Source organism: Mastomys coucha, unplaced genomic scaffold, assembly GCF_008632895.1.
Source record: "Mastomys coucha isolate ucsf_1 unplaced genomic scaffold, UCSF_Mcou_1 pScaffold11, whole genome shotgun sequence".
Taxonomy (NCBI): domain Eukaryota; kingdom Metazoa; phylum Chordata; class Mammalia; order Rodentia; family Muridae; genus Mastomys; species Mastomys coucha.
The window spans coordinates 7,053,845-7,071,633 of record NW_022196893.1 but is presented as its reverse complement, the minus strand read 5'-3'; the positions used below and the strand labels follow the sequence as shown (position 1 = coordinate 7,071,633).

Sequence of the window (17,789 nt, the reverse complement as noted above, 5' to 3'; positions counted from 1 at the left end):
TTTTTTTTTTTTGAGATAGACTCCTGTGTAGCCTAGGCTGACCTTGAACTTGTTATGTAGCTAAGTATGACTTTGAGTTCCTGATCCTCCAGTCTCTGTATCCTTTTGTGGGAAATATGCTTGGCCCAGGGAGTGGCACTGTCAGGAGGTGTGACCCTGTCAGAAGAAATGAATCCCTGTGGGGTAGGCTTTGAGGCCCTTCTCCTAGCAATGCTGAAGCCAGCCCTCTCCTGTTTGCCTTCCGAATAAGATGTAGAACTCTCAGCTCCCTTTCCAGCGCCATGCCTTCCTGGAAGCCATACTTCCTGCCTTGATGATAGTGGACTGAACCTCTGAACCTGTAAGCCAGCCCCAATTAAATGCACTTTTTAAGAGTTTCCTTGATCATGGTGTCTCTTCACAGCAGTAAAACCCTAAGTAAGATAGCTGTGTTCTGGAATTGAGGGCATGTAGCACCACATCTGGTTTATGCATTTCTACTAGGCAAGCATTTCTACCAGCTGAGCTACATGGAAGAGCTGATTTTTATGTATCAGTTTCATATATAAATTTTTATGAAATATATTTAATTTTTTAGTTCAACATTAATAAAAGCATATATTTTTTTAAATTTTATGTGTGCGTCAGTCCCTGAGTGTGTAAACACAAATGCAGGGTTCCATACAGGCAGGGATTTTGGAAGTCTTTGGAGTTGGAGTTGTAGGTGGTTGTAAGTCACCAGATATGGATTCTAGGAATTGAACTTGGGTCCTCTGGAAGAGCAGTACATGTGCTTCCATCGAGCCTTCTCTCCAGCCCAATATTAATTTTTTAAAATCAAAAGAATCTCTGGGCGAGGTGGCTAATGCCTATACATACAGAACTAGAGACCAAGACAGGAACATTAATTCAGTTCAAGGCTAGCATGGGCTACATAGTATGAGTCCAACTAGGGATACATACACATTAAGGCTTTGTCTCAACAAGTAAGTAAATCATTCATACATTCATTCATTCACTCATCCTCTGAGTACAATGATGCATACTTCTCACCCTGCCTCTCAGGAGGAAGAGCGTGGGGGAATCACAGCCAGTCTGGGGACTCCTCTGAGTCTCAAGGCAGCAAGGCTACTTGTCTCAACAACCAAAATGTATAAACATAAAAGGACACAGAAGGTGGGCATCCTCAGGAGGCTGGGGTAGGAGGATCATAGGGTTGAGGCTTAAACTTTTCTCAAAGGGGTAGATCAAATATAACTGCCTAGATTATATGGTTGTTACCAAGAAAAACCAAGTTGATGTACAGGTTATTGCAGTGCCTAAGAAGTCTTGGATGTGTAAAGTAGCTTGGGTACCAAATCAGTATATCAGCGTGAAATCATTCTCAGGAGCCCATATATATACCCCATATATATATATATAGGGAGTCAAGGCACCCCTTGCCACCCTACATGGCCCTAGTCACTCTCACATGGACACGAAGGGACTCTAGGCTAAGAGGATTAGGGTGCTAAAAGGAAAGACACTCCAAACATCTTCCAAAAAGTTCCTCACAACTAGGTAGGAGGAATGAGAACAGAGAATGCTGTGGCCCAGTGTTAGCTGGGTTTAAATGGCAGCATAACTGGGCCGGAGAGATAGCTCGGCCATTCAAAGCATGTACTGTTCTCACTGAGGACCAAAGTTTAACTCCCAGCACACATGTCATACAGTGGTTCACAACTACCTGTAACTCCTGCTCAGGGGATCAAATACCTCTGGCCTCTTCAGGCACTTAAACTTACACACACACATATACCACCACCACTAGCACCCCATGCATAAAGATACAGATGAAACTTGGAAAAAAAGATACAGTGGTACCAGACATAATAATATGTGCCTGTAATCTATGTAATCAGGAGGCAGAGGCAGAAGGATCACTAGAAGTGTTAGGGCAACCTGGGCTACATAGCAAGCCCTTGGCAAGCCAGGGTTACACAGTGAGAAAAACAAAAGCAAGCAAAAAACAAACAAACAAACAAACAAAAACACCCCAAAATAAAAACAAAAAACAAATCAAAACAACAACAACAACAAACGCAAACAAACCAAAAACAACAACAACAATGAAACCAACTCAAACCAAAAGATAGTGTAACTGCACGATCTAATAAAAAAGACAGCCAGATTCAATGGAAAGTCGGGGTCCTTGTCAAACAAAAATCTCTATTAAATTTCAACCCATTAAACTTATACAGCCTTGGAGAGCGAGTGGCTTATAGGGACAATCACAGATTTGACTAGTGTTAGCAGGTCTGGGTAGAATTTAGGGATTCCAACCACTGACACTGGGGTGTGGGGGTGGAGGATGAAAAAACAGATACACTGAAAGGGGGAAATAAAATTTGGGAAGACTGGAATCAGATGCAGGTGAGACTCAACCAAAGGCCCAGCCAGGTGGATGGGGATGCCCACATGAGTTAGCCTGGAAGACTCCATAGAGGGATATGGCTGAGTATCAGCTTAGCTCCAGGAGGCCACTTTGTCTCTGGGTGGGTTTCGGTGGAGGAGAGTCTCTGGGTCACTGCTGACAGAAGTAAAACGAGACACTGAGTCTGATGATGATTCAGGCTCTTGGGCAGAATGGCAAGCACGCTTGGTAAGAGGTCCAGCTTCTCACAGAGCTAGCTTTGGTGGGACTCCTCTAATCCCAGCACTTGGAGGTAGAGATCAGAAGATTAAGGTCATCCTTTGCTAGGTGGCTTTATAATGCCAACTACCCCTTGGTATCTTGTGGCCTCTGTTGCTAGATCACTGGGCCCTCTTTGATTGAGTTTGTGGCTAATGATTCTCCACAGAAAACCCAGGCACATTGCTGTCTTGTTATATAGAATAAATGTGGCCTTTAATCCCAGCACTTGGGAGGCAGAGGCAGGCGGATTTCTGAGTTTGAGGCCAGCCTGGTCTACAGAGTAAGTTCCAGAACAGCCAGGGCTATACAGAGAAACTCTGTCTCAAAAAACCAAAAACCAACCAAACAAACAAACAAAAAACAAAACAAAACAAACAAACAAACAAAAAGAATAAATATGAAGGCCAGTTCGAACGTGCCAAGCATGGTTCTCACAGGCCTTGCCCTTCTCCTCCATTCCCTCTGCCTAGCTAAAAACCATTAGATTACATTCCTAAGGCTAGCTACCAAGGTCTATTGCCTTATTTGGACACTTCCTCCTCCTGAGGCTGACAACCAAGGTCCAGATATTAAAGTGTTGAAGTCCTGCAATCAAAAGTCCCCTTTGGCTCACCTGATTCACATGCCCAGTCAACACACCACAACATCCTAGCCCATCATAACACCCCCCCCCTCCTCTTCTTAGTCGCCTTCAAAATGGATAACCCAACCATACATGCATACGCATAATAAAAGAAAAACAAATCTTTAAGATTTTTTAAAAACTCAAAACTTTTGGGATGGAGAGATGACTCAACTGTTAAGAGCACTGACTGCCCTTCCAGAGGTCCTGAGTTCAATTCCCAGCAACCACATGGTGGCTCAAAACCATCTGTAATGGTATCCAATGCACTCACATACATAAAATAAATAAATCTTTAAAGAAAAAAACTTCAAAATTAAACCCTTAGGAGAAAATGTCGACTAAGGAATACAAAATAGACTCAGGAATCTCTGCTAGGGGAAGATTTCTTGCTTTTCTTTTTTCTTTTCCTGAGACAAAATTTCTCTGTGCAGCCCCTCACTGCTCTGGACCTCACTTTGTAGACCACCTAGCTAGGGGAAGGTTTCTTAATTAAGACAATACAAATAACATGAGCAAAGACTGACATTTCTGAACACATTAAAATTAAAATTAAGCATCTAAACTAGGTATGATGGTGCATGCCTTTAATCCCAGCATTTGGGAGGCAGAGGCAAGCAGAACTCTGTTGAGTTCAAGGCCAGCCTGGTCTACAAGGTTACAAAGTGAGTTCAGGACCATCCAGAATTACACAGTGAGACAGTGCTTTTTTTTTTAAGCCATCTAATAAATGGAGACTTTAGCCAAGAAAAGGCAAGCTCAGAATCAGCCCGCGTAATCAGAAGTCATTCTGACCCAGGTGGCAGGTATGTGCAATGTGTACATAAAGATGGCCTAAGAGAATAAGGAGCTGGTAACTGAGGAAGCCCCCAACCCCACCCCAGAGAAAAGCTCAAGTGGCCTGTATACAGGGATAGGTCCTGCATGGTCTCACATGGCAAATTCTGGGTATTCGGCCAAGTGCAGACCCATATCCCCAGTCCTTACCCCCTTGCCAGTGCCGTCTGCACCTGTAAGACACAGGGGTACAGTGACCCATTCCACTACTCTGTGGGCTCTAGGATCTGTGTTCCCTGTGGTGTCCAGAGAGCAATTGGGTATGCTGAAGGCAAAGGGCCATAGAACTCTTTAGGTTTGTTGGCTCAGCCCCCAGGGGTTGGTGCTGCTCATCCAAAGACCATCTAGGAGGCAGAAGAGGAATACTACCTGCTCACTGGAGGAAACCCCCTCCTTCTCTCTTCTAGAGTCTGTAGCGCTTGGACCGTGGCTTCCGTTACTGGGTGCTCACAGCTGGGGAGCTGGACACCTCACAGCTGCCTGTGCCAAGCTCTGGGGTCCCTCCATCTCAGAGTCCCCATAAAATGCCTGGTCCTTCAGTACTGACTGAGCTTACTGCCCCATCCGTGAAGGCCCCTCTGGCCATGTAGGGAGATGGCCAGCCACACACCTGGATGATCTTCTCGGGAATGTTGGAGACAGTGAAGCCGTAGAGACGCACACGCTCTGGGAAGATGCTGGACAGGATTCTGCGGTCTAGCTGGAAGGCGATTTCGCCCACTAGCCTCTCACAGGCTAGCTGTTTTGAGTCTGGGAATGACAGAGGGTCTCAGCTGAGCAGTAGGTGGAGGGAGTGGTGGGACTGCGGTTAGGGACTGATAAGGGAGAGGGCCCCACGCTCACGATGATCCCCTATAGTATTACTGACCTCGGGGGCTGTCAGATAACTTGTTACACTTCCGGTTGGGCATCTTCCGCTCCATCTCCTGGACGTTCTTCCGAGACTGTTCTGCCACGCGCGAACCCCGGGTATCATTGACTGAAGCCGAAGAGGATGAGGTGCGGGGCGGGGAGGGGAGGTTGTGTGGAGTAGAATGGGGACTGGGCACAGGTCAGGTAGGGGATTGGTGCACCCTGGAGGGGGAGTTGGAGTGGGAGTTTCTTGAAAGGGAACTGTTTTCAGCAGCTTAGGGGGCAGGAGCTGGGGCAGAGTTGGGGACTGTGCAGTGCAAAGAGGAGAGCCTGTTGGGGAACTTTAGACAAACGTGAGGGGCATTTGTCCCTGGGAAAGACCAGTCTGAGTCCGAGTATCCAAGGTGGCATAAACATTTGTTGTGGGACTGGACGTCACCATAGTACTCATAGGGGAGGTGGTCTGGAGGGGCGTACCCACAAACTTGTCGAGGGGCTCTGGGTCCTGGCTCGGCTGGGGGTGTTCACTGGTGACTGGGAATGTGGAGGAGTGGAACTGAGCGGAAGGGTTAGAGTGAGGCAGGCTGGGAGCAGGAATCGGCCTACCCAGGGCCCCCAATTACCTTTGGAGGTGGGAGCTGGTCCTGAGGTTCCAGCGAGTTTTCCTCGGGGTGGCTCTGCCAGCTGCACCCTTGGCGCCTCTGACAGTCCTACGTTGTTTATGGGGTTGGGCAGTATGTTCTGAGAAACCCCTAGAGGGGTAGCTGTGGAGGAGAGCAGTGGGCTACTCAGAGAGACCGCCACTGTGCCTGCGAGGGGAGCCATGATGGGGCTGCTCTGAGACAGCCCTGATACAGCCATGGGGCCCACCAGCCGGCTGCTAGTTGTCAGGGAACCAGTTGAGGTCAGGCCCAGTGAGCTGGCCAGAGTAGTCCCCGGGGGTACAGTTAAGGGACTAGTCATTTGACTGTTCAGGGGTCTAGTCGAGGGTAAACCCAGAGAGCTGGCCAAGGTGACCCCGGGGGAAACTGTAATAGGATTGGTCAGTTGGTTGCTCACGGAGCATGGCACAAGATTGGCAAACTGGTTGTTCTGCGACAAGGGTATTTGGCCAGACAGCAGTGGGTTGAGAGGAGCAGCCAGGGGGGTCACAAGGGAGCCTGCTACAGGACTGAGCTGAGAGACATTCAACATGTCAGTCAGAGGTGTCAGTGCCACCACTCCCACGTCTTCCCCGCAGGGGTTCTTTGTCGATGCTGGGGCTGAGGGCAGGAATACACCTGTGGGTACAAAAAGAACACTAAGACCCCAGTTAAGCCCCTCTAGATGCAAATGAGAGGCACTCATGAGATGTCTGGCCAGCGTATCTGTCTGCTAAGCTGGCTGGCTTGACCTGCCCTCTCTATGCATCATTCCTTAGGTGAGCTGGATAAGGGCATCTATGGGGTAGCCAGAGGCATTCTGTGCCACTTTAGAGGGTTCTGGATGTCGGTCTGCCCTCTCTTCTCTCAGTTCCCGAGGCTTGCTGCTCAGCCCCAACTCTCTAGTCAGAACTCTGGGACTCTTACTTGACCTTTCCATTCACAGTCCATAAGATGTTCCAGCCTCTCCTTTGCCTGTCTCCACTTCACTGAGCCACCAACGCCACACCCAGGAGAAGAGCGCCTCCTAGTGGTTGGTTGTACTCCTAGACAGCTAATCTGGCCCCTCTGCTTTTGGTTGGGAGGAGTGAGCTAGGCCTTAATCTTGTAGAGAGACTTGTATCCACTCACTGGTAGGACCTGGGAGGGTCAGAGTCTGAGAGCCCCATGTGGTCTAGGGCCACACATAGTCTACCAGAGTTAGGGGTGCAGGTTCTTGACAGCTAGTTGGACACAGCCATCACTCAGAGAGGCCCAGAATGATTGTTGGCTATCTTTGGACTCCTGTAGAGGAATGGGGCAGAGATCTTAGTCTTCTTGACTTCTGAAGCAGACTTCCCTTAATGGCTTTTGGGAGGGAAATCTCTTGTGAAGACACAGTCACTGAAAGGGCAGAGTTCAGGAGAGTTTTTGTAACGGCACAACGTAATAACAATTGAAAAAGCAACTTTGATTTTGCTGAGCTGAAGAGATGGCTCAGTGGTTAAGAGCACTGGCTGCTCTTCTAGAGGGACCTGTTTGATTCCCAACACCTTCGCAGCAGGTCACAACTGACTATAACTCCAGTACCAGGAGGTCAATTGCCCCCTTCTGGATTCTGTAGGACTGTATGTATATGGCGCACAAACATGTATACAGGCAAAACATTCATATACCTAAAAAAAACAAACAAACAAACAAAAAAAACTTTAAAATGAAACAACTCATTTAAAAACTACTTTGGAAACTACCCTTTTAAAACAATTTACACAGCTGGGCTCAGTGGCACATGCTTTTAATCACAGCACTAGGAAGCAGGGGCAGGTCTTCAACAGCCTGGTCTACAGAGCAAGTTCCGGACAGTCAGAACTATTTTTTTATTTCGTGTGTGTGTGTGTGTGTGTGTGTGTGTGTGTGTGTGTGTGTGGTGGATGTGCACACCCAGGTTCCCATGGATAGCAGAGGTTTCATTCAGATCTACTGCAGCTGAAGTTACAAGTGATTGTGAGCTGCGTGGTGTGGGTGCTGGGAACCAAATTTAGGTTCTAGTCAGAGTAGTCTGTGATTGTAACCTCTAAGCCATCTCTCTAGCCCCGAATATGCCCTTAATTTTTTTTGTGTGTGATGCTAGTGATTGAACCCAGGGCATCAAGCATGTGTGAAATATTCTATTACTGCACTGCTCAGTAGTCATTACTATAAAACAGTACATGATTATTGTAGGGAAAGAGTGGAGATACAGAAAAATATGAACTGCTAATAACCTATCTCATCACCTTGGAGACCGTGTCTGTCTCTTAGTTTATAAGCCATGGGCTGGTGGGTTGGCAAGAACTTTCTGAAAGGCGCAAGCCACCTGGCTTCTGCCATGACTACTCAAACTCATTTTAGTGTGAAAGTAGCCAAAAAAAAAAAAACCACTAGAAGCTAGACAGTCTCTGTGGCCAAACAGGAGATACCAGCATGAGGCAGCCCCATTGGGTCAGAAGGGCTGTCAAGTGGCAGAGGTGGGTGTGTGGAGTGTGTGGAAAAAGAGCCTGAACAGAAGACGTAAGGCCCCCCAGAACTGAGCACCTGCTGTTACTGGTACTGAACTGAGTAGTCGCTGTACTGCATCAGGGTTATGCTCATCTTGTGAGACTTCTATAAGACCTTGGTGCCTCTATGAAGGATATTTAAAAGGCCTTGTGGTAGTTTGAATGAGATCATCCCCCACAGGCTCATTTGTTTGAACAGTTGGTTCCTAGTTGGTGGAAGTTTTGGGGAAGGGTTAAGTGTGGCCTTGCTGGAGGAGGTGTGTCACTTGGGACAGATTTTCAGATTTCAAAAGACTTGCACCATTTCCCAGAGTGCTATCTGCCTCCTGATTACTGTTTTGAGATGTGAGCTCTCAGCTGGTCCTGACTCGGTGCGTGCTCCACCATCACGGACTCTAATCCCTTGGATCTCTAAACCCAATTAAATAGCTTCTTTTGATTTCTTTCCTTCCTTCTTTCTTCCTCCCCTTCCCTCCTCTTCCTCTTTCTCCTCATATTTTTTTTTTTTTTTTTTTTTTTTTTTTTTTTTTTTTTAGTTTTTCGAGACAGGGTTTCTCTGTGTAGCCCTGGCTGTCCTGGAACTCACTCTGTAGACCAGGTTGGCCTTGAACTCGGAAATCCACCTGCCTCTGCCTCCCAAGTGCTGGGATTAAAGGCATGCACCACCACCACCCAGCTCTCCTCATCTTCTTTCTCTTCCTTTTTCCTCCTCTTCTTCCTCCTTCTCTTCTTCTCCCTCCCCCTCCTCCCCCTCCTCCTCCTCCTCCCTCTCTCCATCCTCCCCGCCCCTCCTCCTCTTTCTTTTTGTTGTTATTTTCAAGAAAAAGGCTCTCTATATAGCCCTGGCTGTCCTGGAACTCACTCTGTCGACCAGGCTGGCCTCAGACTCGCAGAGATCCACTTGCTAAGTGCTGAGACTAAAGGTGTGCACCAACCCCCTCTCCTCCCACCTGCTAAAATCCAGGGCTCTTTGATAACCACATTCTATGTAGACTTTCTAAATAAGAGCTGACAGGAAGCGAAAGAAGGCATCAAATATCTATCCAAACAAGGATCAGCACTGAAGGATGCAATGGACTGCAAGAATATAATAAAAAAGCGACAAAGACTGGCCTTTGATTAAATAAGTGAATTAGCAGTATTATTATTGGGCTTTGTGTATGTTTTCACTATTTTCAATAATCAAATTTTGACCTCCCCCCCCCCCATGATTATTGCAGACTGGAAAGAAAGTTCAGCCAGTAAAGGTGCCTGCTGCCAAGCCAGATAACCTTAGTTCAATCCCTGGGGCCTGTGTGGTGAGAGGGAGAGAACCAACTCCTTGTAAGTTGTCCTCTGACCTCCACATGCATACCATGGTATGTATGCCTTCTCCTAAACAAACAGAAATAAGTATATATGTAATAACGTATTACATATATATAATAATTCATTAATCTAATATAAAAACGTATATATGTAAATAAATACTTTCGTAAGAAAGAGGAATATAACAAACAGTAATGGGGTTAAAATTATAATAAAAAATAATTTGTCTACTTGCATTTAAATAAGAATGAGAAAAAGGTTAATTGATACTTAAAAGGTTAATTAATAAAAAGGTTAAAATTCCCTTTGGAGCAGGCGGTGGTGGCGCTTGCCTTTAATCCCAGCACTTGGGAGGCAGAGGCAGGCGGATTTCTGAGTTTGAGGCCAGTCTGGTCTACAGAGTGAGTTCCAGGACAGCTAGGGCTACACAGAGAGACCCTGTCTCGAAAAAAAAAAAAAGTCTCAAGAGGACCCCAGAGCAAAAGAAACTACACAAAGAACTTGGAGATACTTGTTAGCTATTTATTTCAAAATGCCAACTAGAGAAATCTATTTTTGGTGCCAAAAAGATAGCTCAAAGAGTTAAACGTGCTTATAGCCAAGCATCACCATCTGAGTTTGATCCCTGGGGCCCAACAGGTGAGAGGGTGGAACTGACTCTCACAGTCTGTTCTTTGACTTCCACATGTATGCCTCTTCAAGTAAATAAGTGTGAGATAAAAAGATAGAGAGAAGTCTGTTTTTAAATGCATTTTGTTTTTCTCTTGGTTCTGTTTCTTTTGTCTTTGTGAGTAGATCAAGCAAAACCAAAACAAAGCAGCGAGCCTACACAAAGATACTTGTACACAGGGCCAGGGGGCACAACTTTCCTGTTACACTTGAGACTACGGAGCCTCGACCACCAAAAATCCCCAACTTGTACACAAATGCTTGCAGTAGCGTTATTCATAAAAGCTTTTAAAAAGAAACCACTCAAATCTAAATGTCTGCAGACTGGTGAATAAACAAAATGTTTTTCAGTCCTAAACCCCATAACAAACCTTAAAAACGTTTCTGAGTGAAAGGATCAGTAAATGTTCCCATTTATACAGATGCTCTAGAACAGGTGAATGAATCAGCCATTTGTGAGCACTCAGAGAGCACATGGAAGGGGGTGTGCCCTCACTAAAGGACTGAAGTTTCTTTTTAGGGACGAGAGTGTTCTAAAGTTGCCTGTGCCAATGTTTGTACACATAAATGAATATATTTAAAGTTTTTAAGTTGTACACTTTAAACATCTGAACTGCGGGGAGGAGAGATGGCTCAGCGGGATAAGAGCACTGACTGCTATTCTGGAGGTCCTGCAGTTCAGTTCCCAGCAACCACATGGTGGTTCACAACTGATGCCCTCCTCTGGTGCGTCTGAAGACAGCTACAGTGTACTTACATACATAAAATAAAGTTAATTTTAAAAAGTTTGAACTGGGGCTGGTGAGATGGCTCAGCAGGGAAGAGCACCAACTACTCTTCGGAAGGTCATGAGTTCCAATCCCAGCAACCACATGGTGGCTCACAACCACCCATAATGAGATCTGACGCCCTCGTCTGGTGCGTCTGAAGACAGCTACAGTGTACTTACATATAATAAATAAATAAATCTTTAAAAAAGAAAAAAAAAGTTTGACTGGGTGATACGTAAACTAATCTAATCTTTATACAATTACTATAGAAAAGGATGCATCAGGGTCACAGGCATTTAAGGTAGCATTTATGGCTCAATTAAGTGCTTATAGCGTAGAACTACAGGCGCAGACCCTACTTACACTGAAAGGCCTGGCACAGACTTAACATCCATAGGATTTGACATTAATCAGGGTCACTGAGATCAGCAGCAGCCACAGGAGAAAGAAGCTTGAGTTTGGAGAACTCTAGTAAGAAGGCATCCTTTGTGAAAGGAGTTCTCCACTAAATAGAAATGTACCACCTAGCCAGGCACTGGTGGCACATGCCTTTAATCCCAGCACTTGAGAGGCAGAGGCAGGAGGATTTCTGAGTTCGAGGCCAGCCTGGGCTACAGAGTGAGTTCCAGGACAGCCAGGGCTACACAGAAAAACCCTGTCTCGAAAAAAGGACACCATTTTGGTCCTACACTTTTGATTCTAATAAGAAAATGTATAAGCCTTTGATGCTTCAGCTCTTTGTCAGAGTTTGAATGTAGTCAATTAGGGATTGTAAATTCAAAAGCTTGCCAGGTTCTGGTACCATACTAGAACCATATAGAAGTTAGAAATTTCATTGGTGGGTGCATGCTTATCTTAAAAAAAAAAGTTTATGTATATATGTATGTATGTATATGGCTGCTCCATTCATATGTATGCCTGCATGACAGAAGAAGGCATCAGATCCCATTACAGATGGTTGTGAGCCACCATTTGGTTGCTAGGAATTGAACTCAGGACCTCTGAAAGAAAAGCCAGTGCTTTTAACCACTGAGCCATCTCTCCAGCCTTGGGTGTATGTTTATCTTAATCATCTAGACTTAGGAAAGATAAGTTTGTAACATCAGACAATGGGCTTAAAAAGAAAAGCACACCTGAGAGTTTATGAAGGCAGCTTGCCATGTATAACTCTTTGACCGCTGTTGGTCTCCCCGCATCGCGTGCTCCAGTCTCCCCACCTATCTGCCTACCTTACTCCTCTGCTCTTTCTCACACTCACCCCTGCCTGGCTGCTCCATCTCTGGGCCTACAGACCACCACCCCTCTACTTTTCAGTGCCTCTCCCCACCCCAGACCCGCCAGGCTCAGAGGGCCTGCCAAGTCTTAGAGGGACACCCAGAGGTCACAGCGCTAGGGGAGGTCCCGACATGTGGAGGGTGAGGCTGAGAGGAAAGAGTATTGGGAAGGAGGGGGAGGCAAGACTTAGCTAAGACATTCAAATAGGGTTTCTACAGACGTGGAGGGATGTGGAGAGAGCAAGGGAAGATGAAGGTGGGTGGCTGAGAAAAAGGTCCTCAGGGAAGGGAGACATAAGGGGAGGTAGAACCTGAGGGGAGAAATCTGGGGAAAGGGAGACCTGAGGGGAGCTAGATCCTGAGGGGAGAGAGGTCCTAGTCCTGAGGAAAAGCCTTGAGGACAGGAGGGTCTCTCGAACAGGGTCCTAGATTGGGGATCTGGTATGGGACAGTCTTTTGTGGGAAGTCTGAGAGTGGACTTAGGAAGGACAGGTTTGTGATACAAGAACCGGCTTGTAAAAATGTGAGTCTCTAGAGACTGTGAATAGGTTAAAGATCTGAGATGGGGAAGGAAGTGGGTGGGAGGTGGTGCCCCATAGGCATTAGGGTTCTTTCCTGGGAGAGAAGAAGTGGGGGTGAGGTGGAAGGCTGCCCCCTGCTGGAGGAAGCATCCACCCCAGCAGGCAGGTGCCACACAGAGCTGTCTCTGTGTGAGCACCCGAAAGTTTGGAGGTCTCAGGAGCAAGAGGTCTGAGCCTGTGTCTGCTCTAATTCCGTTCCCTATGTGTGTGCTAAGGTCTGAAAGCTCTCTGCAGCTGTGTCTCCCTGGGAAGGTTTTTCTTTCAGACAGTCCTCCCAGTCTTCCCTCCCTCCTAGCCAGTACAGCCTATCACCAGCCTGCATTCTTGCTAAAGCATCAAAGTCTACTACATGCCTACCTCAGGTTAGTACTACAGGAAAAGACATAAGGTGCTGGCTTGGGGCTTTGGACATCTTACAAATGGGCTAATATTGTTTAGCATAATTTAGCTCACTATATAATCAAACAGGAAGGGGACTGTCCCTTACACAGTTCCTATTCCTATCTTTATTTCAGACCTTTTCTTCTCCACCTTTATCCTTGTTTTCTGCTTGATTTTTAAATTTCTATTTTCCTGGTGTTTTGCCTGCAGGCTTGTCTTCGTGAGGCTTTTTGAACAGCTGGAACTGTTTCGAGCAGTTGCGAACAGCTGTGTGGGTGCTGGGAGTTGAACCTGGGTCCTCTGGAAGAGCAGCCAGTGCTCTTAACCGCTGCGCCACCTCTCCAGCCCTGATTGTCTTTGAAACAGACTCTCACCATGTAATCTTGGCTGGCCTGAAACTCACTATGCAGACCAGGATAGTCTCAATTTACAGATATCTGCCTGTCTCTACCTCCAGAGTGCTTGGATTAGTGATATCTGTCACCATGCCTGGCTCCACCTCTGCTCAAGAAAAATTATTACAGAGAAAATTAATTAAGTCAATGAGCCTGAAGTTCCCACAGCTCCCTCCTCACCCAGCCTTCACGCATAGTCTTCCTTTTGCTATTCCCTTCAGTCCAGGACACTTCCCCGAAAGCGCCCTTTAAATTGTGTGCGCTCTCCCCTAGCTCCTTCCAAATACAAGTTCAGGTCTCTGGCATCTTGAAAAGAAAGACTGGAGTCCTTTTCTCTCCCTAGCTACTGCTCTGTCTCCCAACCCCTCTCTGTGACATTAACTTCTGTCGTCAACCTGATTGGATTAGGAAACACCCAGAGCATCCTAGAGGATGTGATTTCTCACATCTGTATAATCCTAGCACTTGGGAAGTGGAAGTAGGTGTCGGGAGTTCAAAGTCAGTTCTCAGCTACATGGCACACTCGACACCAGCTTGGACCACAAGAGTAACCATCTCAACATGAAAACCAAACAAAAGACAACCTAACTTTTAGTTTGTCTGTGATAGCTTTCAAAAGTGGACTAACTGAGTGGATAAACATGAATGGATTCTGGGTTGTGCTATCTTGTGGCCTGGGACTCCCGACTGAAGAAAAAGGAGAGAGCTAGTTGAATACAAGTGTTTATGTTTCTCTGCAGACACAAGCGACGCATATTCTCATCCTTACCACAATGGGTGGTATAAGTCCTTTTACCTTCAGCTAATCTTGCCACAGCAATGAGAGATGTAATCAAATCTCAAAGCCAAAGGTCTTGAACTAAAAAGTCCCAGACATCTATTTTTTCCCATTTTCTCTTAACAAAGTGGTGATGGCACACACCTTTAATCTCAGCACTTGGGAGGCTGAGTCAAGCGGAACTCTGTGCTCTACAGATGAGTTCCAGCTACACAGAGAACTCTGTCTCAAAAAAAAAAAAGTATTTTTACACTTGCATCTGTACACATGCACACATTCATTCATATCACAGTATATGTGTGAAAGTCAGAGGACAACTTGTGGAAATCAGTTCTCATCTAGCACAGTGTGAGGGTCTAGGAACTGAATATTGGGCTTGGCAACAAGTCCCCTTTCCCATTGAGCTAGCCCACTGACCCAGCTCTTTCCATCTCCTTACTTCACTTCACCCCACTGACCGGTTTTTTCCATCTCCTTACTTCACTTCACTCTGGTTAGCCTTTCTCAGCGAGGTTGCAATCACACTTCTATTGAAGTCGTGGCTACCAGTCATTGTTCATGAAAGGCTGTGGAAATATTATGCACTTTTCTGGCTCAGCTATTGGGCAAGCCTTTGCCTGGATGACACCATTTCCTTTGAAATTATCTCTAGGCCTCCAAGACCTCAAACTCCTGTCATTTCCTGTGTATCTTGTCATGTCCTTTGCCAGCTTGTTTCTACCTGTTCTCACTCGTACTTGCCAGCTTCTTGCCACTGTGTACTTACTATCTCTCAAGGTGTTCTTTTTAGTTGTTTTTTTTTTCTTTATGTGCATTGGTGTTTTGCCTGAATGTAAGTCTGTCTGAGGATGTCAGATCCCCTGAAACTGGAGTTATAAACAGCTACAAGCTACCATGTGGGTGCTGGGAATTGAATCCGGGTCCTCTGGAAGAGCAGCCAGTGCTCTTAACTTCTGAGACATCTCTCCAGTCCAATAGGGATAGTGTTTTTCATTTTTGTTTGTTTGTTTGTTTGGTTGGTTGATTGATTTGGTTTGGTTTGGTTTGGTTTGGCTTTTGACATAGGGTTTCTCTCTGTGTGTAGCTCCATTCTGAAACTCATTCTGTAGACCAGGCTGGCCTCGAACTTACAAGATCTGCCTGCCTCTGCCTCCCTGGTGCTGGGGATTAGGGCATGTAACACCACCACCTGGCTTTGCCCAGGTGTTCTTAACCCCTCTGGTAGCTTCAATTACCAACAGCTTTTGAATCTTTTCTCTCTAGCCCTGACCTGTTCTCTGTGCTTTCACGGCTCCTGTGGCCCAGTCTCCAAAATTCTCTCTGTGGATGTCTTACACTGGAGGATGACATCCTCCAAAATTGTACTTCCTTTCCCCAGCCTCACCTCTAACATTGTCAGAGTGGTGGGCGGGAACGCGAATGGAAGCCCACATACTGTGTGTCAGAGAGGTTGGAAGTTATTGTCCACGCTAACGCTTAGACAATCAGTGTACTTCTTTCTTTCTCTGATAAATAGGCCTTTGTAATGACCTAGAATAGTACACTTAAATCTAGGATTATTGTACTTCCTAGAGTGTTGGGCTAGGATGTGATCCCTTAGGAAGAACTCATGATCACTTGGTCTAGTGGCCCCATCCAGCATCCATTTTTCCCACCATCTGGTCATCCAACAGCTGGGAATTATTTTTCTTACTACACTGGGACAAGTTTCTGTCCACTTGCACTTTGTGCTAGGGTCTCCCAGTTCGTGCTATGGTCTCCCGCCTGAATGATTAAGAGCTTCTCCATAATTCATCTCCCTGTCCCCCACAATTGTTCCTCCCAGCAGCTGGAATGATCTTTCTGGGCACAAATGTGGCTACTTCCGGTCAGAACTCACAAGCCTGGGCTTATCACTTTTAGAGCAAGTCCTTAGCGTGTCATTTAATATTCACAGTCGGTTGTGATCTGACCCCTGCTGACCTCTCACTGACCCCTAACATGAAATTCGAGATTAGTATTATACATACAGGAACAACATACACTATCAGATAAAAAGCATAAACACAAGCTCCCACACCACACACATTCATGCATAGCACAGCAACTCACACACTTTTTAACAGTCATATGGGAATACTTACTCACATACATATTTACAACATACTCTCCTCAAAGAGTATATGCTACGTTCTCATAAACTCATGTATGTTCTCCACATATATTCACACACAAATGCACTCACATGCACACCAATGTACGTCAGTTGCACACACCAACACTATGTACCCCACTCGAGAATACCCCTATGTATATTCGAGTCACTTCGGCCACTTGAGTACCACATATACTCTTAGGCTTTTGTCTAGTTCTCGCTCCCTTAACACTAGGGCCAGGCCTTTGTCTATACCACACTTTCTCCTTAGAATGTTGCTTTCTACCTTGATTACCAGCAGTTGAACTCCTCCATAAAGATCTGCAATAGTCCAAGGCTTTCTTGTTTTATTTATTGTGTATGAGTGTTTTATCTGCATGTATGTCTGTGCATGACACATGTGCCTGATGCCCAAGGATACTAGAAGAGAGTGTCAGGGACTGGAGTTACAAGTGGTTGTAAGCTGCCATGTGGGTACTGGGAATCAAACCCAGGTCCTCTGCAAGAGTACAAGGCTCTTTTTTTGTTTTTGTTTTTTTGTTTTTTAAGACAGGGTTTCTCTGTTTAGCCCTGGCTGCCCTGGAACTCACTCTGTAGATGAGGCTGGCCTCAAACTCAGAAATCCACCTGCCTCTGCCTCCCAAGTGCTGGGATTAAAGGCATGTGCCACAACTGCCTGTCGAGTACAAGGCTCTTAACTACTGAAACTTTTCTCCAGGCCCAAGGACTTAAAATGTAAACCTAAAAGCCGATATGGTTGTGTGCAGTCTGCACTCTGGAGGCTGGCATAGAGAGATAATCACTTTGAGGTCAACCTGGGCTACATATTGAGTTCAAGACCAGGCTAGACTATATAGTAACATCCTGTCTCAAAATCACAAGGGCTAGGGCTCGACACAGAAACACTTAATACAAGCATGAAGACCTATTTGGTTCACAAGAACCTATGTAAAAGCTGGACATGGTGACATATGTCTATCAAAGGCAGAGCCTGGGGCATCCCCCATGAGCCACGGGCTGGGTAGCCCAGAGTATACAGTGCAGTGGTGGAAGCAAAGGAACCCTGACTCAAACAAGGTGAAAATGAGACTTAGCACCTGAGATTGTCTCTGACCTCCACACATGCCATGGTATGCGCATGCCTTCACATACAGACTCATACACAAACACATACTTACAAGATGAATTAAAAAGGAGTAAAATCTAAGGCTTGAAGCTGGAAGCTGGCATCTAGCTTGTTAGGCTATGGAAATTTTTAAATGTTGTACCTCCTCAATGCATGTTATTTTTGTCTCCCTGACCAATTTTTTGTTGTTGTTGTTGTTGGTGGTGGTGGTGGTGATGGTGTGTGTGTGTTGGCTTTTTTTTTTTTTTTTTT

At 45.9% G+C, this 17,789-nt stretch overlaps 1 protein-coding gene across 8 annotated transcripts in view; it reads right to left on the bottom strand.

The window, feature by feature from the left end:
• Spatc1 (spermatogenesis and centriole associated 1) overlaps positions 1 to 17,789 on the bottom strand; it is a 24,655-nt gene that overhangs the window by 2,891 nt on the left and 3,975 nt on the right. For 4 of the 8 annotated variants that reach the window (XM_031347135.1, XM_031347106.1, XM_031347124.1 and 1 more), the window contains exons 2-4: positions 5,588 to 6,244; positions 4,981 to 5,091; positions 4,723 to 4,862 (exon numbers count right to left, since the gene is read on the bottom strand). In XM_031347135.1, the coding sequence (XP_031202995.1) occupies positions 4,723 to 4,862; positions 4,981 to 5,091; positions 5,588 to 6,244 (908 nt within the window). The remainder of the gene's footprint in view (positions 1 to 4,722; positions 4,863 to 4,980; positions 5,092 to 5,587; positions 6,245 to 17,789) is intronic. The other 4 variants (XM_031347172.1, XM_031347157.1, XM_031347164.1 and 1 more) reach the window with 2 other exon arrangements.